The sequence below is a fragment of the Puntigrus tetrazona genome, chromosome 18 (assembly GCF_018831695.1).
Source record: "Puntigrus tetrazona isolate hp1 chromosome 18, ASM1883169v1, whole genome shotgun sequence".
NCBI classification, from domain to species: Eukaryota; Metazoa; Chordata; class Actinopteri; order Cypriniformes; family Cyprinidae; genus Puntigrus; species Puntigrus tetrazona.
The window spans coordinates 916,468-940,747 of NC_056716.1; the positions used below are offsets into that span (position 1 = coordinate 916,468).

A 24,280-nucleotide genomic window follows, 5' to 3' on the forward strand; every position below is an offset into this window, starting at 1 on the left:
GTGGAGCAGAATACCTCAGTGTGGCATCTTCCCATTGTCCTCTGAGAACAATCGCTGATGTAAACAGACCAAAGTCACGTGCGTGTGATGGAGACAGAGATGCTATGTTTAAGTCAACAGCAATGCTCTCAAACGTAAATGTGTTTTAATGTTTTGCGGAATTTTTTTATTTTATAAAAACCAAGCGGAAGGGATAATAAAGCTGTTTTTTTTGTGCCATCCTGAACATAAACAAAACACTATTCACTCTAGGAATCCATTGCGTCATACTTGTTCAACTTGCACTGCGGGACATTGTCGACATCTAGTGTTCACTATTATTATTATTATTATTATTATTATTAATCGGTTTGGTTTGTTATTTGGGGGGAGATAAATCCTCACCACAACAGATCCGCAATAAGACTTGTTCTTACGTCAAAGTAAGTAAAATTAATTCTAATAAACTCTATCCGTGGAATTAAAAGCTTATGCATAAATGCAAATGATACTGCCACCGCTACCGCTAATCTCACCTCTTAACAAGACATTGTGTGATTATGAAAACACAAGACAGTAATTATTATCAAAACCAGCACATCATTGCTTGTAACAATTATTTTAATAAATACTCTTAGTGTTCCTCACACAGGAAATAAGGGGGTGGGTTTTGTTCAACCCCTGCACAGAGACTTACCCCATACAAATGATAACAATAAGAACACAAACCACATGCACACACACACACACACAACCGTCCGCTCACACACACACACGCACGCACGCACACGCTCACATAACAGGCATACTCATTGGTGGACAGTCAAAAAAATACTGTCTACTACCAGGTTGAACGGTTCAGCACAACGAATTTGAGAGCCCTCCAGTGTGCGTTTCTCAGCACCATTCAGTCCGCCAAAAGAACATCCCGCATTTTCTGCACAAGCGTAACGTCATTAAAGATCTCATCACGTCTCTTCCCATGTGCCCCGACACGACGGTGTCCTTCACAATGCTCTCTGTGGTGACGCATGGTCAGATCTGGTGTATACGTACTGTTCCTTTCTCTTCGGTTGAATTGTTCAGTAGGTAGAGGAAGAACATCACTTTAAGGAGGTAAGGAAGTGTCTGGTACATTAAAAAAAAAAAAAAAAACAGGTAGTACATGTTTGCTTTTTTTATTGCCAATTATCACAAAACCCTAGTTTTCCCATTTACGTCGTCCTCTTCTCAAGATGCTCCTTATAGGAACTGACATGTTTTGAGGAGAACAGAGGCTTTTTAGAAACATTTATGACGAAAGGGGGAAGTAAATGGTTTTCACTCGAAACACTCTTGAACAGAATGAGTGGAATAGGGCCTTACTCATCTAGTTTTAGTCCGACGGACATGCACAGTAACAAGCACTTTCCACGAATAGGGTACGAAAGCTTAACCTTCAGAAAATGACATTAAGTGTTTTATTCACTTCCTGTAATATTTTGAACTATGCTACCAACATTTGGGACACACGCCCCACACCTGTTTAAAAGTTTCGGCCAGTATTTTTTAATCAAAAGGGACAGTAAATACTTTTACATTGTTAAAAAAGTTATTTTGAAGTATTCAGCAACACAATTATTACTAACATTGATAGTAAAAACAAATGTTTCTTGAGCACCGAATCAGCGTCTTTGGAATGATTTCTGAAGACTGGCGCAATGGCTGCTTGAAAGTCAGCTTAGCCTTTTTAAAAACATATTCATATCAAAATGGTTTTAAATCTGTAATATATTTCACAATATTACCGTTTTTACGCTGTTCTATCAAATAAGTGCAGCCTTGGTGAGCACAAGAGACTTCATTCAAAGAACATAAAAAAAATCTTTCCCTTGTAGAAATGATTTGAAATCACTAAACAGAGCTTATATAGACATCAAAATAAATACAAATATAAAATCTTTAAATTTTGTTGGTATTTTGGCTATCAATAGGGGCTGTAGAGCTGTAGTTACTTCCCATGTACAAAGACAAAATGTTTTTATTTTAATTCCATAGGCAACAGCTGAAAGTCGAACTGGTCAAATGCAATTGGAGAACATGCAATTAAATTTTATTGCTTATGCGTATTACAAAATGTGAGAATAGGACTTTTTGCATTAATTAAAATATAATAATGAATATCGGTTTATTTGTCATAATGTGTATATGTGTAATTTAGCATTATATTTGGTTGGATACGTCAAAATGATCAAGGCCTCTGAGGTGGGACAGACCAGAATTCCCGTTTTACGAGGAACACAAACATTTGAAGTTTTCTTTTCTTTTTTCCTAATTAGTTCGCCAAAAGCATGAGTGTTATATCTCTAATGCTTAAAAAAAAAAAGTGTACCCTATCCCTGGAAAGTGCCGAGTACTTCCACACATGGAGAGAAAGCATCTGCTCATGTTTCTTTTCACGTTTGGACTGCTCTCACATTCTGATTAGGTCATGCAGAGAGTAGTTTGAGATGTAGTCTGTTTTATCCGTTTCAAAACAAGAAAAATATAAAATTCTTATGGTACACCTATTTTTATATTGTATCAATATATTAAAATGAATGCAGCTTGCAAAAGAGCTCCCAGTGTCATTGCAATTAACCGCATACACACTGAATGTAAATACAGAAAGCGGCGCTGAACTGTATAACGTACACACTGGAGGGGAAAAAAAATAAAAAATTCCAGGCCAAAAAACAGGTTGTATTCATGGAGGCCATGATGAAGAAGAAGATGCGAGAGAGACTGGCCCTATGATAACAGAGATATGGACAAACAAGGAAGGTCACAGACCGACGGTAGTTAGACTGCCCTCTCCCGCTCACTACAGGCCGCTGTTTAACCGACCGATCGAGGCCGTTATGAGGCCCATTAAACTCACAGAGAACGAGTCACTGCAGACAGGCTGAGATAAACAAATCAAGGTCATTTATCTCTTAACCTGTCCAGAAGGCGTCTGTCTAGCCACTGCTTTTCCGTTAGAGCTGCCAGAGAGCGCGGTCTGATGGGATCACGGGGCAAGCTGTGGGGAAACCTCTTACGATGGCCACAGAGTGCTGGTTCAGGGTGCGTCAGCCCCGGACGGCGGGGGACAGAAGTCTTTCTATGAGAAATGTTGTCCGCATAGAGTGACCTGTGGGTGCTGTCCGCACAGGGGGACGGTGTTGTCCTGGCTCTGGCCTTCCATGTCCATGTCGAGAAGGCTCTGATGAGTGACACCCGCTCCGGCGCTCACCCCGCTGTCACCCGAGCCCAGAGGACTGTCGCAGCTGCTACCTGGAGACGAACTGAGCGTCTGGGACAGAGACGATAGTTTCCAGGGGTCCGGACGTGCCCGAGCCGGAGTGGGCCGGGGCCGGGGAGCGAACTCCAGGGTTTTGGGACGCTCGAGTGTGCCCGCGTGGCTCTCCGGCTCCGGCACGGGGACGGGGATGGGAGGAGGAGGTTTGCGCCGATGGGCTGGGGGGTAGACCATGGACGGGTCAGGCAGGCGCGGAATGTCTAGAGTTTCACGAGAACCTGGAAAAGAACATATGAACGAAAGTGAAATCTGAATTCACAAACAAGATATAAGTATATATATATATATATATATAAAAAGAAAAAATATTCTCATTACTATATTATGAAACAAATTATGTATTATTTTAAATGTGTGCAACATTATGCAATTTATATACAGCAATAAAATACTTGTATAACAGTAATGGCAATCACTACTGAGCATGGACAGGACAAATGTAAGGTGTTATAAAATAATGCCTTTGCAAAATACCATATAACAAAAAATATATATATTTTAAGCAACATAATAAAAATAATATTTTTGATATTTGTAAGAAACACTTGGGAATTAATGGGAATTACTTTAATTTAAAAAAAATCCTAGTAATTATAAAATATTGTCTTTTATGGCGTGACTTTTACAGAATGACCTTTAAAGAAAAGCGTAAATGAATGAATAAATACCTAAATCCTTTTTTTGTAAAGAACTTACACATCATGGAAATATCATGGAAAAATGACAGGATGTGGAATCATGCAAGTTATGATTAAATATGAGATTATGAGAAGATCTGTTTTACCAGAGGTTCACCCGATACCAAATAGCATTTCAAGTGAATGCTGTACCTGTATACGGTGAGATGGTTGGGGCTTGCGCGGGCGGGAAGGGCATACTCCCATCAGAAGGGGTCCGGCGATGCCCCACGACTGTCTGCGCTCGAGGACGGATGGCGCCGTCAGAGGGCGTGCGGCGGTGACCGCGGTTTAACGCCATGGCTGCAGACACATGGGTGGGTGTGAGGGACTGATTGGGCTCTCGTTTGAAGCTCTCCGCCCTCAGGTCCAGCAGAGGGTTTAATGACGGTGCGGGAGAGACCACCGGGAGAGCACTACTAGGGGTCGGGGCAAAGTCATCAGGATCAGAGGGCAACAGGGACTTGGTGGAGTTGCAGTCAGAGAGAGAAGACAAAGAGAGGAGGGTGACGGAGGGAGACGGGTCCATGCTGGGCAGAGTGGAGTCATGATGGCGGTTGTGGGACAGGGACAGTGACAGTGTGCGGCTGGGTGGAGAGGTGCTGCGTCTGAACCGGCCCGTGCGCTGGAACAAACCCTCCTTCTTCTTCCTCTGCTCCTCTCGCACTTCCTGCTCATCTTGACTCACCTGGAGACACGTGAATGAAAACTGTATTTCAACTGGAAAGTACTATATATAGGAATAAATATACAAATAAAAAAGAAAGCTCTTAATTTGTGTTCAGAAGATGAATGGAGGTCTCACAGTTTTGGAATGAGATGCATTCTAAAAAAACATTACTCAACCCTCCTATTAAGCCTCTTTTCTTCTGCTCTTTACTTTTCTTTCCCACTTTCCCAGTCTCTCGTAATAAATGTACCTGTTGTCGTCCCAGCTGGAAGATGTCCGAGCCCAGGCCGACAGCGGCCAGTATGGAGGCACACCCCAGCAGCAGCAGGTCACTCTTCTTCCTCTGGCTGCAACGCCGGACTGAATCCTGGGAGCCTATACCCGACCCTACACCCGCCGAACCTAAACCCACCTCCTCCATCGCTCCATTACTGCCCAGCTCAGGAGCCGGGCGTCCCGGGGAGCTGTCATCGAACTCGCAGTGCTCCTCTACACACAAGATACATGTGAATCAATCGTTAACAAAGAAACAAAACAGATCATGAACGTTTTTATCTGTTTGGTGTATTGTGTTGGGTGATAATGCTTAAATCAGAGGGAGGTTCATTATATGTCTGTAAGCGGAATGGGACTCAGACTCACCCATTTCATTTAGGCTTGAGAATCCAGCTGTCATAGGAGCATGTTTGGGGGACTTCCCCAGATTTGGAGCGCTGGAGGACCACACCTTACCCTCCCCAAGTGACTTCAACCTAAAAAAAAAGGGGAACAGCATGATACGATCAAATTAAAATTCTACACTAAATTCAGTAACTGTAATTTAATAAACTCAAGCTAACATGAAATAACACTTGCAATTTTTAAACAAAGAATAATAACGTCTGTAACAAATGAAGCTACCATTGTTAATATTAATGCGTTAACTAAGGTGAGATGAGACCTTATTGTAAATTATTACCGTTTAATTGTTCAGGTCTTTTTGCCCTACTTTGAGTTAATTGTCTCATTGCGTTCAGGCGTTTTGAGTTAATTAAATCATTTGCTTTGTCACACAAGTTCCTGTTTGTTTCAGTTCAGATCGTCCGGTCTCGTCTTTAATGTGTGTGGTTTTAGTCTGTCTGCCTACCTGCCTGTAGTTTTATTATTTACTCGTTTGTGAATTATTAAAACTGCTCCTTCCTGCAACCTCACCGTGACAATGAGCGTGTACTGTGTATATTTATTATTCATATATAAATACAAACACATATATTTAAGAAAAATGTTTATACATTAGATTTATTTATATAGAATTTAAAATATAATCACATAAATATATAAATACATATATATGTAAACATTTTCAGAATATATTCTGTATGTGTGCGTATTTATATATACATAATAATTAAACAGTACGCACACACACACAAAATAATTAAAATAACACTAATAATAAATAATTACCAAAAAAAAAATCATTATTATTGGAGTCCTACAGACAATGAAGGCATTTAGAATACAAGTAAATAAATTATTTATAAATAAAGAAATAAGTAGTTCCATAAATAAAAAGAAAAGGACATCCAACACCTTTAAAGGTATATTTGTTTGGTGTACCTGTCCTCTCCACCGACTCTCTCGCGCTGATGTGTGGAGCTGGGCCCCCATGTTCGGCCCTTCTTCTTGGTCCCTAGGTCCTCTTTCTTACAGACTGCCGTCCGGCCCCACGTCTTCCTTCCATCACTGGGTGTCACTAGACCAGCAATACAAACACATTTCACAAAACTGTTTTTGCCCACTACATATTGCTCAGCATAAAGTATGGATTACATAGAAACACGAATATGTAAGCTAAGGCGGTCTATATGCACTTCACAGACACATTCAGCTCTTTTAAGTGCCATTGATTCTTGGCACAAGGCAATGCAGGCGTACATCAATATGTGCTAAACTACTCCAGTAATCTGGTCCTTATTTATTCTCCTATATATAAACTAAATATCCCGGCATTGACTTACAGCGTATTGCTCTGAGGCGAGGAATGACCCCTGGGCTGGCTGGAGGAGTGGTGCTTTCACTACCCTGACCTTTCCTCTTGTCCACGCTGGGTGACGCTTGCACCGTGATCTTATGTTCAAAACCTAAAACAGACAGATTAAGTCAGAACATGATTCTACATACGATTAAACAGACTTTAAGTAGACTAAATAGACTAACAGTTATTACTGGTTATTAATTATTAAAAATTGTTCTTCTTCTCATAAAAAAACCCTGCATTTATTTTGAAATAAAAGCTTTTGTCACATTAAATCTTTACTTTCCGATCACTTTTGACCAATTGAATGCATGCTTGCTGAATTTGACTGATTATTTTTGTGAAGGATATAAAAACGTTTAGCCATCGTTACATCATAACACATCTTAAAATAGACAGTCATGAAATGAAATGATATTGACATGACTACAAACATATAACTGCAGCTTGAAAAGAAGAGAGCTAGACTTTTGACAGGCGGTGTATGTGTTCCACCCACCAGATGGCAGACTGATGCAGTTGCTGTCCCTGCCGAGTTTGAGCAGTCTGCTCTTTTTGAAGTGGCCTTTGCGTTTCTTCACGTGCGGTTTCTCTTGATACATCTGATGGATGATGATGTTGAGCTCTCTCTCCACAATGTCGATCTCCCTCTCGGCTAACTCCTGTTCTCTCCTCCTCAGATGCTCCTCTTGCTCCCTCTGCTCCTCAGCTGCCCGCGCCAGAGCTTCCTCCCAGGATCGCAGCTCCTAATGAACAGACGATTATTTAGAGCACTAATCCACTAAGCCTACAAGTTATTGCTAATAATATTGTTGCAAGTGTAATTTCCCTAAGCGTACCTGATTAGGTTTTCCCACGCATTATGCTCTCTTTGGTTCACAATACTTGTGTGTGAACATGCATTGTAGTACTAACTGCCTAATCCGTACTCTTTCTTTAATTATATCCTAAATGTATAAAATATTTACCTAAATGTGCAATATCGTTTAATTTTTTTAGGGCCAGTACTTTGTGTACTTTTTTAATTTTTTCAGCAAGAACACATCGAACTGATCAGAGGTAAGAGTAAAAACTTTTATATTGTTTAAAAATGCCTTAAAATTTCAAATAAATACTGTTCTTTTGAACTTTCTATTCATCAACAAGCATGATACAAAAATATTAAGGCATGTTTTCAGCTTTGATAATAATTAGAACATTTTCTTGAGCACCGAATCAGCATTTTTGATTTCTGAAGATTATATCATATTAATGTATTATGATAAATAAATTCAGCCTTTGGTGAAAATGAAACATATTAACATCCTACCAACTCTAGACTTTTTAAAGTTATTATTAATTAGTTTTTATTTTATCTTTTTTTTCCGTTAAAAAAATTTTCTTTTAAAAATTATAATTTGATATTGGTTGCTAATTGACAATAAAGGAATAAAGCAAATATAAAAAATTTAAAAAATGCTGTATTATTGCTTTATTTTATTTAGAAATTAAATAAAAAAACATACCTACATTTACAAGACATGTTTATTGTGCAAATGGTTTAACTATAAATTTTATATGTATATATATACCTCTACGTTTAGAATATATATATATATATATATATATATATATATATATATATATATATATATATATATATATATATATATAGATAGATAGAGATAGATAGACAGACATATAGATAGTGCTGTACACATAATGTGTGTATTCTGTGTACATTTATTATGTTAATATAGATATACATACAGAATATATTTTTTAAAATATTTACATGTACATGTTTATATTCATATATTTTATTATAAATATGTAAACAACATATTTTTCTTAAATATATACATGCCTGTGTATTTATATATAGATAATAAACATGCACAGCACACACACATATTATGCAAACAAAAACATCGATTTATGGTCCTAACCTTCTCTTTTGCTCGCAATTCATCAAACATCTGCTGGATCTCCAGCCTCCAGTCTTCTTGCAGGGAATGGAAAGACTCGAGGGGCATCTGAAACATGGCTGACTGCTCAATGTCCACCAGCCTTTTCAAGATACTTCCAAAAGATGGACGTCCATGAGGGTTAGGACACCAGCACTCTACAGAGAGAGAGAGAGAGAGAGACATAAATAATGATACTATGAAATAAAGAGTGGATAACTCAAAGGTCAGTGTTTCATGTGGTTCAATCGTAACTGTTCTTACCTCCCAGCAGCTGTGCAAAAGCTTCAGGGCAGGTGGAGGGGATGGGAAGGGTCAGCTTGTTCATGGCAACTCCATAGGCCACAGCCAAAGCATCAATTTCACGGTATGGCACCTCACCAGTCAGCAGCTCCCATAGTAACACTCCAAAACTGACACGAAAAATACCATAATCAGCCGCAAAACCTCTATTTAGGCCGCAAAAGGTAGTCCAAAGGAGGACCGAAGCTCACCTCCAAACGTCGCTGCTTTTGGAGAACAGGGACAGCTTGATGACCTCTGGAGCCATCCAGGCGTACGTGCCCGCTGCGCTCATCTTCGTGGTGCGATGCCATTCCCGAGCAAGCCCGAAGTCTGTGATCTTCAGAGTCTTCTCGCTCAGGTCGTCTCTCTCCACGGGCTCCAGAATCAGAACTGAGCGAGCAATGAACAGAGAAAACATGAAAACGAAGAAGGCTGGAGATAAACGCAGTGATATTTAGTCTTTTTGTTGATATTTCTGAATAATGAAAAGAGGAAACGGCGCTAACTTCATCATGTAACATAGCAATTAGTCTTAGTGGCACTCATTAGAAGTCAAACCAGATTATTTGGCACACAGAAGCTTTGCACAAAGATGGCAAACAATATCCTTGATTCGCACTTAAGATAAAACTCAAGTGCAAACATGTTAAACACTCGTTTGAGTCATATGACAACGGCACAATGTGAGAATCAGTCCAGGACAAAAACAAAATTGCATCTACAGATCATCTTAGATCAGAATATCAAATTCATTCTAGCCTACACAATACCAACTCCTATTCTTCACCACATTCCCATTCTCACTGTTTTACACATCATTTTTTCAAAATGAATTGGTATTCGCATGTGACGAATTTCTGAGTGAACCACCGGGAACAAAACCTAGGGTGGGATTTAAAGCATCAGCTGAACCATGAAAAGTGACGGTACTGTCATAATGGAACCCATTTAAAAAAAAAAAGCTTTGAAAATGAAAAAGATTTGAAAATTGAGGTCACAATTCATGAATTCAATCTTTATGTAAATGTCAGCACCTTGTGAAACACACACGTTGGCCAGAAGCGATGGTGTAAAGTTCAAATGAGGTGGCTAATTCAGAATTCATACGACCTAACTTGTACAAATTCTTACGATTTTCGCCAAATCTTACATATTTTACGAGTTTTACACAATTCGTATGAATTAGTATGAACGACCTACACCTAACCCTGCCCCTAAACCTACCCGTCACTGGGGTTTAGACAAATCAGACAAAATAATACAAGTGAGGTCGTATGAATTCATACAAATTACCTCGTAAAAAACATACAAATTGATCAGGAGATAGCGTTGGTAATTTTGTTATATAAATCTATCATTTTATATCAGAAGACATCAGTTCATTCCATAGAGATGGATACGATTTTGGAAAATGTTTGTTTCTTTTGATCTAAAGAATGTAGACATTGTGAGCAGCATTACAGTCAGGAAATTATACGTGTAATTTTTTATTTTTAGGTTAAGTAACCTTTAAAAGGTCAAGCGTCCGTTTAAACTGTATGGTAAATTACTAATGTCACTTGGAAGAAACTAGCCAAATTATGCAGAAAATATTCATGTCCTAAAAAACATGAACAAAACGGCACAAGGTAATACTAGAGCGACCTAAATATACTAAATGTGACCTGTCTTAAGGGTTCATTTTTTCTAAAAGCTGAATAAAAGTCTTTCTATTGGTTGCAAAAAAAAAGAAATGAAATGAAAAAAAATCACAGTTTCTTCAGTTAATGAAATTACAATGTTTAACCTTAAATGCAAGTCAAAGTCGTAAAACCATATTTTTTCCAGAATTCCAGCAACCCTAAATGCCCTTTTTTTAACATCAATTTTATAGATTTTTTTTTTTTACAGTGTAGTGTACAGAATGGAACACATTCGAATCATTTACAATAATACCAAGTAATAAAAAACTAAACCAGGCCAATTCTGAATTAACAGACTCGGCAAAACTGAGACTTCTTGACTTTTAGAGCTCTATCAAATATTTATCAGCCAGTAGCATGTATGCAGGCAACACAGAACCCAAAGAGAAACAAGATCTAGTACACACACACTCTCTCTCTCTCTCTCTCTCGCATAGCTGAGGTAAAGTGCAAACTCATCTATACATGACACAAACTTAGCTTTACATCACAAGCGAGACGCATGACTGGCTTTAACCTATACGTGCATACACACAACAGGCGACAGTAAACTGCATGTCAACAACGGTGTCAATATTTCACAGAAGTGCCATTGAAGGACACAGGCATTGTTATTCATTGAATTCAGATCTATGTGTGCTGAAACTACCAAGATCCACACACTTGGTTTATTAGAACAAGAATTACAGTCAATAGGGACACAAAGGGAAAAAAAAGAGACTAGTCACGCCACATGAGATTATACAGTTGCCATAAAGACTTATAAGAGCTCGACTAGAGTCAAGTACACATTTACGAACATGAGTCACGCCGTATAGAATGAACCATTAATACAACGCGAGCTATAGCTTTCTTTACTGTACTATACGTCATGTGCGTGTGTGTATTACATTTATGTATTAATATGTGAGATGTGAACTGTATGAGAGAGCGATGCTTGTCTGTTCTGTCCCTCCTCCATGTATTTCCTCCTGCGTTTCCGTGTGCGGGCAGGCTATGGAAATGTTTGGAGTGTCAATAGTAAGCTGGACTGGTTTGAGCGGGGTGGGGACGGGACGGGTGGAGCGCATTATCACCACACATATGCAAACGGGAGCAGAGAGAGAGAGAGAGAGACAGGAAGAGAACACAGCTGAGTTTCTGTTTGACCAGCACATCACAAGCTCAGGTCGAACAGGTGCAAGCTTTCTTTTTCTCGCCAGATTAGTACATTCACTGTTGTGTCACCTTTTCTAATATTATATTAATATTATATACTGTGAAATACAGATAATAGATGTATGTAGATAACTAGATGTATGTTCTTTTAATTGTAATGATGCTACTTAATATATATATATATATATATATATATATATATATATATATATATATATATATATATATATATTATCATAATGCATTTACAATGTACAGCTATATGGATAGCAGAATAAATAAATAAAAGTGTTGCCCTATATGGAAATTAGGGTTGTAAATAAAACTACCTTTTAATATAATAACAGAAATGAAAGCAATTCACTTTTTGACCATGACCGAATGCATGAAAAGCACTGGATGTGAATGATCACTTTCATTATGCAATAGATGCACTATTTTTGCCAGAAACTGTGTTTTTCATATGTTTAATTTATAAGCAAGGACACATTTTCGGCTAAAAGTATCTTCTAGTCATGTTTACTGACAAGACACAAACACACACACACACACACACACAAAATACACATCAGCTATCTTTGTAGGGACTCTCCATAGGTGTAATATATATATATATATATATATATATATATATATATATATATATATATATACATATACTTTTTTGTCTTTTTTGATTAAGACTTTGTTCTGTGTGTGTGTGTGTGTGATTTGATAATCTTACCGGCTAAATGACCGATCTGTTTAAATGATTTACCTGTTTAAGACTGAAAGAAAATTATTGTAAATTGCCACGACTATGCGTTTCTGCCTCCGGTGTGTGACGGGAGATTAGGAGAATAGGAGACGGCTGCTCACAATGTTAATAAGGCATTGTTGTATGCCATGTCACCCTGAGGGACAGTTGCCACCAGAGGGTTATGGGGGGGTGAATGTGTGTGCGCAAGTCACAGAGAAAGAATATATAGATTGTGTGAATATACGTGTGGAGGGTGGTCATGGGAGTGAATAAAGAGGCACAAAACACATTCGTTGAACACGTCTGAGGTTGAACAAGTGAGGGTGTGTCGTCGATGGTAAATGTGTTTGTGTGTGTGTGTGTGTGTGTGTGTGTACACTGCATATACGTGCATGTTTGTTCCAATTAACTTCTGTTGTGGTTCTTCACTAGAGGCTACTGCCGGACATGGAAGTGTATGTTTATGGGTCAATGACGTGACGCCCCTTTTTCTGTCCGGGTTAATTTTATTTTGCAGAAAAAAATAAAAAATACATAAAAATTTCTCATCTACTTGTTATACCTTCTTCACCTACTAAACCACTCTAACTTATCCAAATTTTTAAGTTTTTCATAATTTTTCTGCTATCCGAAGTGCCAAAACATCATATGGGGCGACCGTCCAGCCTTGACTTTTGTTAGGACAACTGGTTTAAAAACACTTTAAATCAGCAAATATATCCCTTTTCCTAGTTGGCATAATTTCAAACATGTTTTACATCCATTGACAAAACTATAAAGCATTTGCACATATATTTCTATCATGATATACAAACAAATGTTGTCCGAATTATGTTGATTCTATCCATATCATCCGGGCGACCATCAAAAACCACAATTTTGGGACCTTTATTTTGAAAAACATCTCAAGGATGGGATATTGCATCAGCCAGACACAAGTGAAGACCCCTGGAAACAACTGTAAGGTAACTCAGTCTTTCTCATATAGTAAGAAAAAGCAGTTTTTAACTGCTGTAATGTCGTAGTCACTTTTGGTCATCATGTGGGCGACCACCCCAAAACTGTGAATTATACGTTTTTCTCAAAAATCTATATTTTGATGATAAATTTGATAGTGGCATATCACTAGAAGAAGCTAGTTTGGTTTCTGAGGCTAACTGTTAGCCTCTTATACTTGAATGAACTTGAAAACATCATATGGGGCGACCAAGTATCATGTGGGCGACCACTGCTGAGTGTTTTAAATTATAGATATATGTCCTGTATTTGTAGTTTTCATATTCTATACATCAATTATATACATAGAGTTAATTGTTTAAGCATAATTATTTGTATATTTTATCTTTTTTTCTAAATTCAGCCATTTTCCATTCCTTTTATAGGGATAAGCATTTATTTTTGTTGTAGTACAATCCTACAGGAAAAATGTAAAAAAAACCTATACAGAATGACATTCCATTTATGTGACTATATTAGTCATTTTAAACAAGTTTTAACCTATTTTACCTATTTCCTAGATGGCACGATTAACAAGCAAAGAGAAGACTGCTCGTTATAGACAGAAAGTCAACTCCGACCCTGCAGCAAGAGCAGAGTATCTTGCAAGGAAAAGAGAGAGGTAAAGAAAAAAGAGCTAGATTCACTAGAGCTACAGAAAGTAGGAGACCAGGGTAGATCAAATAAACAGTTTAGACTGTATGCTACAATGAGCTATTAAACATTGGTCACCGAAACAGCTGTTCTCTAAAGAGAGTAGGTTCAGGATAAGGAGGAAAGGACACAGGTGTAGAATGTGTATCTTGTTGTTGATGAACAACTCTGTACACTATTGTTTCAGCTACCAAAGAAGAAAGCATGAGGGAAAGATTCCATATGTGAAGTCAGATGACTTATCAGAGAGGGAGAGGAATAATCTGAGAAACAAGTGGAAGGCTGCATCCAGAGGATACAGGGAGAGAAGAAAGAGGGAGAAGGCAATGTTGGACCTGACACCTCAATCCATAGAGAACACTCTGCCAGATCCAGCAGGTGTAGAATTAGTGGAGGGGCAGCAAGAGAGTCCAAGGGGGGGTGTGGTGGTGGATGCTCCACCTCAAAATGAGGATTTCCATCCACAAATGTCCTCCACACCAGAGAGAGAAGATAGAGAAAAGAAAGCTGAGAAACGTTGTAAACGACTGCAGGCTGAGAAGCATGCATTAAGAAAACTGAACATACATCTAAGGAAACAACTTGCAAAGATGAGAAAAGAAAAGGAAAGGGCCAGAAAAGGTGAGACAAGGGCAAAAGAACGGTTAAGCCATAGTGAGAGCTCAAGCCAAAAGGGGGAAGAAACTGGCAAAGAGAGAAAGCTGGCTGTTGTTAGTTTTCTGACTAGAGATGAGAATAGTCGACTTTTACCAGGGAAAAAGATACCATCACAAAAAACAAAATAAAAGAACAGCGAAGAATTCTCACAAAGCCACTAACAGAGCTCCATGCGCTGTACAATAGTGAAATGAAGAAGAGCCTCCACCTATCTTACAGGCAGTTTGCTAGAAGACGCCCCTTCTATGTCACTGAGCCAAAAGCCAAGGATCGGGACACATGTGCATGCATGGACCACGAAAATGTCCACCTGCTGGCCAACAAGCTCTACAGCAGAGGGCTGTTGAAAACAAAAGCATTTCTGAGCTGCTGGCTATGATAGTGTGTGATCCAAAAAATAAGGACTGTATGGACCGTGTTTGTGCCAAGTGCTGCTTTGAGGAGGTAGAATTCCCTGAGACAGAGAGCAGCTCAGAAGTCACCTGGGAGCAGTGGAAGAGGGTAACTTCCACAAATGGAGAGAGAATGTTTGGCAACATGGTGAAACAGATCAATAGTGGAACCATCAAGGACTTGATGGAGCTTTTCTCTCAGAAGTTAGAGTCCTTGGCGATACATCAGTTTAACTGGCTGCACCAGGCAGAGCAGTTCCGCTACCTTAAACAAAACATCACAGGGTGTGAAGCTGTTCTGCATGTTGACTTCTCAGAGAATTATGCATGTAAGCTGAACACAGAGGTTCAGGCATTTCACTTTGGAGGTAGCAGACAGCAAGCGACTATCCACACAGCAGTCCTGTACACTGTGCATGGAACAAAGTCCTATGCAACACTCTCTGACAGCCTGCGCCATGACGAAGCGGGCGGTGTGGGCACATCTAGAGCCCATCTTAGGAGAGCTTCGTGAAACCTTTCCACAGATCACAACCCTCCACATTCAGAGTGATGGGCCGGTTACACAGTACCGGAATAAAAACAACTTCTACCTCCTCAGTACTGTCCCTTTCCTTTCTGGGTTCACTAAGGTGACCTGGAATTATTCAGAAAAGTCTCATGGGAAAGGGGCCCCAGATGGGATTGGTGGGGCAATAAAAGAGAAGCAGATCGCTTTGTCCAACGAGGTGGTGAACTTCAGACACCACAGCAACTCTATGAGATGCTGAACACAAGATTAGGCTCAAGCATCACACACTATTGGGTAAACAGAGAAAGCATTGAAAAGTGTGATGAGCTAATTCCTGACAATTTGGAGGCTGTGAAGGGCACCTTTAAAATACACCAGGGTTTGGTCTTCCCAGCCTTCGCAGATCACTCACAGGACTGTTTCATGCTTCTGTAGGAAAACAGAGAAGAGTCCATGCCCTTGTTACAAGCCCGTAACAGTAGACCTGAGAGTGAGACGCACTGTGTGCAACACTGAGAATCCCCAAGCTCTCCTCCTCAACCACCTAGGGAACAAGAAAACCTAGATCTTTGTGGCAAGTTTGTTGTTGTCATTTATGATGAAAAGCCTTATGTTGGCCAAGTGCTTGCGGTTGAGGGAGAAGAAGTGCAGGTCAATTGTATGCTACAATCTGGTGACAAAAACCTGTTCGTGTGGCCACAAACTGTAGATTCAATTTTCTATGACAGAAAAGATGTGCATGCTGTGATCTCTGAGCCTGAGCCAGCAACATCACGCTTCTCAAAGCTGACTCTCCAAGATTGGGTGAAGTTCAGTAATACCTCAGCTTAGAGAAATGCAAGTTGTGTTCATCACTGCCTTATGTGGCTAAATGGGTCCAGAAAAATAAATTATTTGTGATATTTGAATGTTGAAAGGTTAATTGAGACGCAAGTAGTGTTAGTCCGTGTCCAATGAATCAAAAAGGTTCCAAAAAAGAGATTCTTTACTCAGCTTCTTAAGTTCTTGAGTTCTTGAAGCATTTAATGTGTGTTGCTATAAAATTGTTTAAATGTTAATGTCCTTCTGATTTGTTATATTTAAATGTTGAAATGTTATTTCAATAAAAAGAGTTAAATTTTATTTCGTCTTGAACTCTTTTGTGTACATTTTAACTGAAATTTTTATACCTGTGGTTTTCTTATCATTTGGGGCGACCCCATGTCATGTGGGGTAACCAACAAATGGCAATAATTACACTAAATTCATAACCAAATATCCATCAGTTTAGCCTCAAATATTAATCAGTGTTATGCTATTGCTGAATGTGTAATATCTGTATAAATGCTAATTCAGTTTTTTTGCTTTTGAAGTAAAAATCAGTATTGTAACTGGATTACGAGGAGACTCTGATATTATAGAATAAACTTGTAAAATAATGGTATTCATAAAATGAAAGGGCACTAAAGTTTGTCTTTCTTCATCAGTTTATCTACTTACTGATATGTGTTCAACTAGTCCTAATGATACATGAAAATGTGAATTTTGAGATATATTACGGTCGCCCCAGATGACTTTTTTTAAGGCTATGTATTATTAACGCAAGTGTAAAAACACTAAAATGTCAAATTTTTACTTTTCTTTATAAAGGCATGTGTACACTACATTCCAAACGTTTGTAAAATGGCCAAACATATCCATATTTTTGGTATTTTAAAATTGGCCTATTCAAAAGTCTTATCCGTCAACGACCCTTATGTGTTGGGATGATATACGAGAGGACCGTCACACAGGTTTTCCAACTCTTTACTGTCTAACATCAAACACCACCATACGCACATGACATCAACCATTACTTTCATTCATAACATTGATATTTACACTTAATTCACAGTATCAACCGGATAATGACTCATCATTCACAATATCAGAGTCAGTTTTCATTTAATCAATCAACCACAGAAATGTATACATATGAGAAATAATACTATGGATGTTTTTTTTTTTAGATCATTTAGTGGTTATAGAGAGAGAGAGAGAGAGAGAGAGAGAGAGAGAGAGAGAGAGAGAGAGAGAGAGAGAGAGAATCCCAGAATAAATCTTCTGTCTTTTAAAGACCCCAGTTGGCATAAAGTACAACTTAATTAGCATTTTCTTTATATATATGGCAATTTGCAGCTACTTTGAACTAAGCCTGATGATGATAAAGTGCAGTATGGTGTCAGGGCACAAACATCTGTCATGCTGCAACCCTTGTTTAACTGTTTGTCATTACAACAAGTCATTTGACCCTTGACCCTTTATGATCCGACTGGAGACCAGACCATTTGTCTCTTCGGCGATCCGTGAGAACAGAACATCATCCAGTCCTCACGCGGCAGTTTAAAGTCAAGAGGGTGATAAAATATTTGAACAGTCACTGATTTATAATGAAGCAATAAAGTCGTCGCGTTATTGTGCTAATAGCTTTTACTAGCTTTTTATAATAACTGCTAAATCAAACAAGCGTGGCACAGTCCTAAACTTTGCCTGATTTGTCAGGCACACGGTCCAAGAAAGAGACAAGCTGTCTGAAACACATTCTCTCACCCACACAGTGCTGTCCTCTTTGTCTCCCTACGGTTCACTGAAAAGGTCTGTGTCTCAATCAATCGCTGAGTCGCCCACTCTTCCATATCTTCTGATCTGAAAGCACGAATTCTCCCCTAAGTGCCACATGCAGTGCACACTCAATAGGGAGCACAAAGGGAGAAATGAAACGGTCCCCAGAAGGCAGGAACAGCTGGTACCGTGGCTGAATCAGGTCCCTTGTTCCCCCCCCGTCTCTACCTGCTGCTTCGGCTCAGGTACACTACATTACACTGCTGAGAGAGAGATTTTTTTTACAGTCTCACATGCTGACACAGCAGTTTGAATCCTTCATTTTGTATTTCTCAGGGGTTCCTATTTTCAGGACTGCTTCTATAGAGAAAGGGGTGGGTAATGTATCAGACATTTGCAATGATTTTGCTGGTACAGTGCACAGACACTGAATATCACAAGCAGGCATTCTTGCTATTTTTTTTTATCATTTTGCCATTCAAAGCACCTAAGACCTTCAAAGTTCATCTTCAGATCATAAATTAAGATATTTCTGATGAAATCTGAGAGCTTTCTGACCCTGCATAGACAGCAACACAACCACTACGTTCAATTCCCAGAAAGGTAGTAAAGACATTGTTAAACTAGTCCATGTGACATCAGTGGTTTAACAGTAATATGAAGCTGTTTGAAGAAAACTAAAAATAAGATAACACTTTATTTTACAGTTGCACCTAGTAGCAAGTCGAAAATGAAAGTTAATTAATATCCTTGCTTGCGTTTAATATGTGTAAATATTGATCATTTTTAAGTTTTCATATTGAATCTGCTTAGCTACAAAGGCTGTTTGGTTGCAATTATGGCTGTTATGATAACAAAAACAAAACAAGACATTTTTCCGAAAAGATCAAATATCATTAAAAGGTATACAAATACAGAGATCATTTTTAACTATCAGCCACCCCGATATAAAAGATCCATATACACAGCTTTGAAAATATATCTCCAGAAAATATATGCATATATCTCTGCACTGATGGCTTTCTTATCTAGTTGGTTTTAGCATATTAACAACACAACCATCAAAGCAGAATTCCACTGAAAAGGTTATTGACTAAGAGTGCTGTTGGCGAGCATGGCTGTGGACCAATCAGCAGAGGCATGACTAAGCTGGGCGGGGATTGTTTGGACCAATCAGTGAGTGTGGCCCCCTTCTCCTCCCTATCCTCAGCAGTCTCTGGGAGACTGCGTTTCCTCTTTATCACTGTGCCCTACAGACAATCCCTCTCATCCCCCTCTCTCTCTCTTGTTCTTTCCATCTCTCTCGCCCTGCCTACCTCCCTCTATTCCTGTATGAATCAGATTCCAGCTGTCGCCTACTGAGGCATCCATTCTTACACTAAACCAAATGGGGAAAGAGAAAGAGAGACGGATGATGATGGGAATGGGTGAACAGAGTATAAAGGAAAGAGGCAAGGACAAGAGGAATTGGGGCATATCATCAGTGTGTGTGTGTGTGTTTGTATAAGTATGTATTTGTATTCTTTGCTTGTGGCTTTGTGTGCTTTATATGTGGGAGTGCTAAACATAGGGAGTGACGTGGATATTTCAGACACCAAGCGGCCTCAGAATAAGACAGCAAAAGAAAGAAAAGAGAGAGGAGGAAATATATAAACACGAAAGGACTAAAGAAGAGCTATATATAGAAGTCTGTTTGGGCTTTGTAGTGTCTAATGAGACACTCATCATATTGATGGTCCCATTCATTTCATAAAGCCACGTTTAAAGTGCTCTTTTGCAGTAGCTTCAGAGCATTTCATGTGCTTGTTTTGTATCTCGCATACACCAATGTAGGCTGTCACGAAAAGCTCCAGATTATTGCCAACTCTTAAAATTAGAGATCATAAGCGCAGTCAGGGTGGAGAATACACTCTACTACGAATCGGAAACATACCACATAAACAGTGTAGGCCGATTCCTGAACGAATAACGTAATATAATGTAACCAACGTAGTCTGATTTCCAAACTCGAAATGAGAACCAAGCCAAACAAAACAAAACATAATATAGAGAGCTGCTACTTTTGTTTGCTGTTGTTGTTTTGCTTTGTTTAATAAGGTCAATTACTAGACTGTATTAATGCCGATTTCGTTAAAACATCTATCTGAGCTGCTTTGTTAATGGAACTGTTAAAGTAAGTAATGTGTTTGGTTTTACAAAGACCTTGTGTCACTGATACCTTCGGTTGGCTGCAGAAGCAACACCAACGGCTCAATGGGCTTTAATCAGTTCCAGCACGGCACAATGTTGCCCTCCAGGAGAGATATTATTATGGCTTTGTACCCATATGATCTTCTGCATGGTGACTTTCTGACATTAGATTCTGCTGCTTTGTTGCCTGTGCTTTTAAAAAAAAAGGTCCTTGAAGTTCCGCATTCTCGTTTAGAGTCAAATTTCTGCATCTATTCGAAGGTCAATATTAGACTGGCTATAATGTCAATAGATAACAGTGTAATTAGAACTTGTGCTGTACACATGATGGCCTTATTCTCTAGACATACATTGAATCTCTTTTAGGGACATTTGGAATGCAAACCACCAACCAGGAACTGCATGAAAATTTGCCTGAATAGGGACGAGAGAACTGCAGGCGGACTCTAGAACTGAGCCATTCCTTCCTTTCTGCTGTTAATCCTCTCCAAACACTAGCGTTCAACTTTATTATATTTTTATCTTCCCATATGAATAGTTTATTTCAAGTAAAACATAAGGAATTTGAATTGGTACTGGTATCCTCTTCAGTAGTAGAGTTTAATGAGTTGTTGTAATAGGACACCGGTGGTGGTAACCGCACGGCCTCCTTCTCCCACAGGGTTAAATGTACCTGCGGACGCCAGCTTTTCCCTGTGTCAGCTGTGCTGCTGTCAGACCTCTTTGAGGTAAATGTCACCTGAGGCACATGCAAAGAGACGCTCCATGACACAAGCAGCACCTGACAGTCAGCAAAGCACCTGCCTGCCAGAGTTACTCCACTTGTGTTTTGTCACACTTGCAAGGCACACTTTTTGTTTCTTGGCTCTTCTTAAATAATTAAACTCAAAAAGAACACACTAAAATATATATTTCAATGTATAAAAAACACATTTACCTTAAAGTTTAAGTACGTTGTTTCTGCACTAAACATTAACGACGTTACAAAACGTACAAAAAAAGTACAAAAACAATGTCTGTTTTCAAACGGGTTTCCAAAAAAACTCCCCCATCTGCCATTATGGCTTAAAGGGGTCATGAGAAAACATAATTTAGAAGTAGTATGCTATTTTCTGTCTTGCTTTTAACCCCCCTCATCAGAACGCTCTGCTTGAATAGGCGTGGATGATTGTAGACTCGGAAGTAAACGTTGTGCATCCTTGACAGTGTACATTCCTCTTGTGATTAAGGTCAAACAATTGTGACTAAATACGTATCAAAAGATTTGTAAGAAGAGACAAAGCAATACTGACCACGTAAAGAAAACAGTTATTCACACTACTATCGGATCCAATATAGTCGGCCCAGAAATATCTGCGTTTAATTGTTTCTTTGTTTAATCGTTTAATACTGGTTCTGTGTAGACCTAAGTATTCTCCTCTTTCGTAGAGGCGCATCCCAAGTTTTTTGCTAGTTTCAGCCTGAAGAAGTTATAATTTTCACATCCCTCCCTACGTTGTTTAAATAGCAAATGCACTTACTGATATGAAAACGAGCTGTTCGGGGCCTTTAAGGGAACTAAAAAAATTTTGCCATTGACCAACTAAGTCCTGGTCAATGGTGCAGTATTTTTTTAATTTTTAAGAGGCATGTTGGTATTATGCATCTGAAGAGGTGATGCTTATCACACTATTATAATAGAGAGTAGAACATTCCCGAAAGCTGTCGTTTTGGCAGACTGCCTTCAATATAAGCTGTTTTTAGACTAATGGGAAGAGTTCTGAAACTTACAGGATGTTTTTATAGTACAATGACCTTTTATAGGTCAAAAGATCAAGGGAATTTTGATTTATTAGTACATGACCCCTATAACAAACAAATAGCCACATACAAAACTAATTCCATTGGTTTGAGCCAATGTTGCTGGTCTGGATGTTCAAGGTAATCATCATTGGCTTACTTACAGTTGTCTCTGCATATTAAACTGAGAAAATAGTGTTTTAGTATTCTGTATTCAGTAAGAATCACACACACTTCAACTACACTGCTCAAATAAATCATGGGAACACCACTGGATCTTCGACAGGATCTAGGCATGCTCCTGATGAGAATCTCTTGCCAGACCTAAATCATGGCATTAGTAAGCTCCTGAACCTGTGTAGAGTCTGACAATATTTCGGGTACCTATCAGCAGCGAGTTTTCCATATGTGGAGTTTTGTGTGACCCTCCAAGGAAATTCCACCCCAGACCATCACAAACCCCCAATGACCACGGGACATGTAAGCATTATAATGAGCATGTACACATACAATAATAAATAATTTAAATAGACTAATAAAATATGTACAGTACATGTACATATCATGTACCTTAACCTGTAGTGATTAAGCCAATTTTAAAATAAAATAAAATTTAAAAGATATTTGTATATAGGATAGAATTATAAGGTAATTGGAATTCATTTTGTAATCAAAACGAAAATCTGATTTGTGAACAAGAACTAACACAAAACAAACATATGTACAGATGTGAAATGTTAAATATGTTTTCCCACAATTCAACTTTTCCATTTCATTCCATTTTTATGGGTATTAAATCAAATTTTAGTAATCAAAAGCATACCTTATTAAAAGCTTTACAATTTTAACTTAATGGCCCCATAAAAACCATTAGATTTTTTCCCAATTTAATTTTTTTCCCTCCACCAAATTCAGTTTTGCATTAACATTTTTTCCCCAGATTCTAGAGCATGAAACTTCTTTTTAAAATCCATACTGCAGTTCAATTAATCGTAGTGCCCTACTTTTTTATTAATCCATCCAGAATGTGCTAAATTCTTCAACTTTCTGTATTACATTGTAAATTCCTTTTCCTGACCATTTTGATTCCACAATTAGCTTACGGAAATAATAACAGTGGCTGCATTTCATAGAATTTGTCTTTATCGCTGAGCTGGAAAAAGTAAATAAGTTTGACCTGATTTATCGTAATTCACCCAAATACAATTTGAGATGAATTCACTCTACACTCTCCAAGATGACAAACTATTTTACCTCAAGGGGTTGGTTAATGAAAACATCGCTGCTGCGTAATGATCTGTTTACAGGACACTCCAACCTTTTCTAGGGAGGCTCTGCCTTGCTCCCCTTGCTCCCGTCTGCCTTTCTTTCAGTGCTCCAACAATACTCCTCTGACTTCTACGGCACTGGAAGAGCAGGCCACCGATGGGCACTGTGCCGAAGATCTCTGACACTCAGCCATGCCAGTGCGTTCTGTGTACAGAGCTATAGTGGCTGCCTGTGTTGTCAGATTTGCATGTGTTGTTCAGTGTGCACTGCAAGGGTATGCGGAATACAACACTACACACTCTTTGTCTTTCCCACCATATACACGACTATTCTTTGTCATGTGATGGACACAGATGTATGGTCTGTGTTTACTGTGCCATAGCAACACCTGTAAACGCTGTAAGTGTACATGTGTGTATATTAGCTGTGTGGGCAGGTCTTTGCTTGGTTATTGACTCTGTGATGCTGCAGTCCATAGTAAATGTGTGTGTGTGTGTGTGTGGTGTATTAGAGTGTATGCTCAGTTTGGGTGTGGATGAGCACTTTGTGTGTTTCTTTGCTTTGTATCACGTGAGCTCTGGGCCAAACCTTGGACTCTAACTCTTTAAATAGAAAACAACTGAGAAATTCTCATGCCTGCAAAAAAAAAACATGCCTGGTTATGTATTAACTAGAACAGGTTTAAAAGATACTCTCTCATACGAGGGCTATCTTCAGGTCATTAACTGAGACCATCAGAACTACTTTTTATTGTCTCTTTATTGATTTCTGTGACAGATA

The 24,280-nt window shown here is 38.7% G+C and overlaps 1 protein-coding gene across 1 annotated transcript in view; it reads right to left on the minus strand.

Moving 5' to 3' along the window:
• Window positions 1-582: 582 nt before the first annotated feature.
• map3k10 (mitogen-activated protein kinase kinase kinase 10) overlaps window positions 583-24,280 on the minus strand; it is a 32,585-nt gene continuing 8,887 nt past the window's right edge. The window contains exons 2-11 of the mRNA XM_043265020.1: window positions 9,103-9,283; window positions 8,873-9,021; window positions 8,591-8,766; window positions 7,162-7,408; window positions 6,646-6,768; window positions 6,245-6,380; window positions 5,288-5,397; window positions 4,896-5,134; window positions 4,129-4,663; window positions 583-3,516 (exon numbers count right to left, since the gene is read on the minus strand). Coding sequence (XP_043120955.1) covers window positions 3,101-3,516; window positions 4,129-4,663; window positions 4,896-5,134; window positions 5,288-5,397; window positions 6,245-6,380; window positions 6,646-6,768; window positions 7,162-7,408; window positions 8,591-8,766; window positions 8,873-9,021; window positions 9,103-9,283 — 2,312 coding nt within the window. The 3' untranslated portion in view covers window positions 583-3,100. The remainder of the gene's footprint in view (window positions 3,517-4,128; window positions 4,664-4,895; window positions 5,135-5,287; window positions 5,398-6,244; window positions 6,381-6,645; window positions 6,769-7,161; window positions 7,409-8,590; window positions 8,767-8,872; window positions 9,022-9,102; window positions 9,284-24,280) is intronic.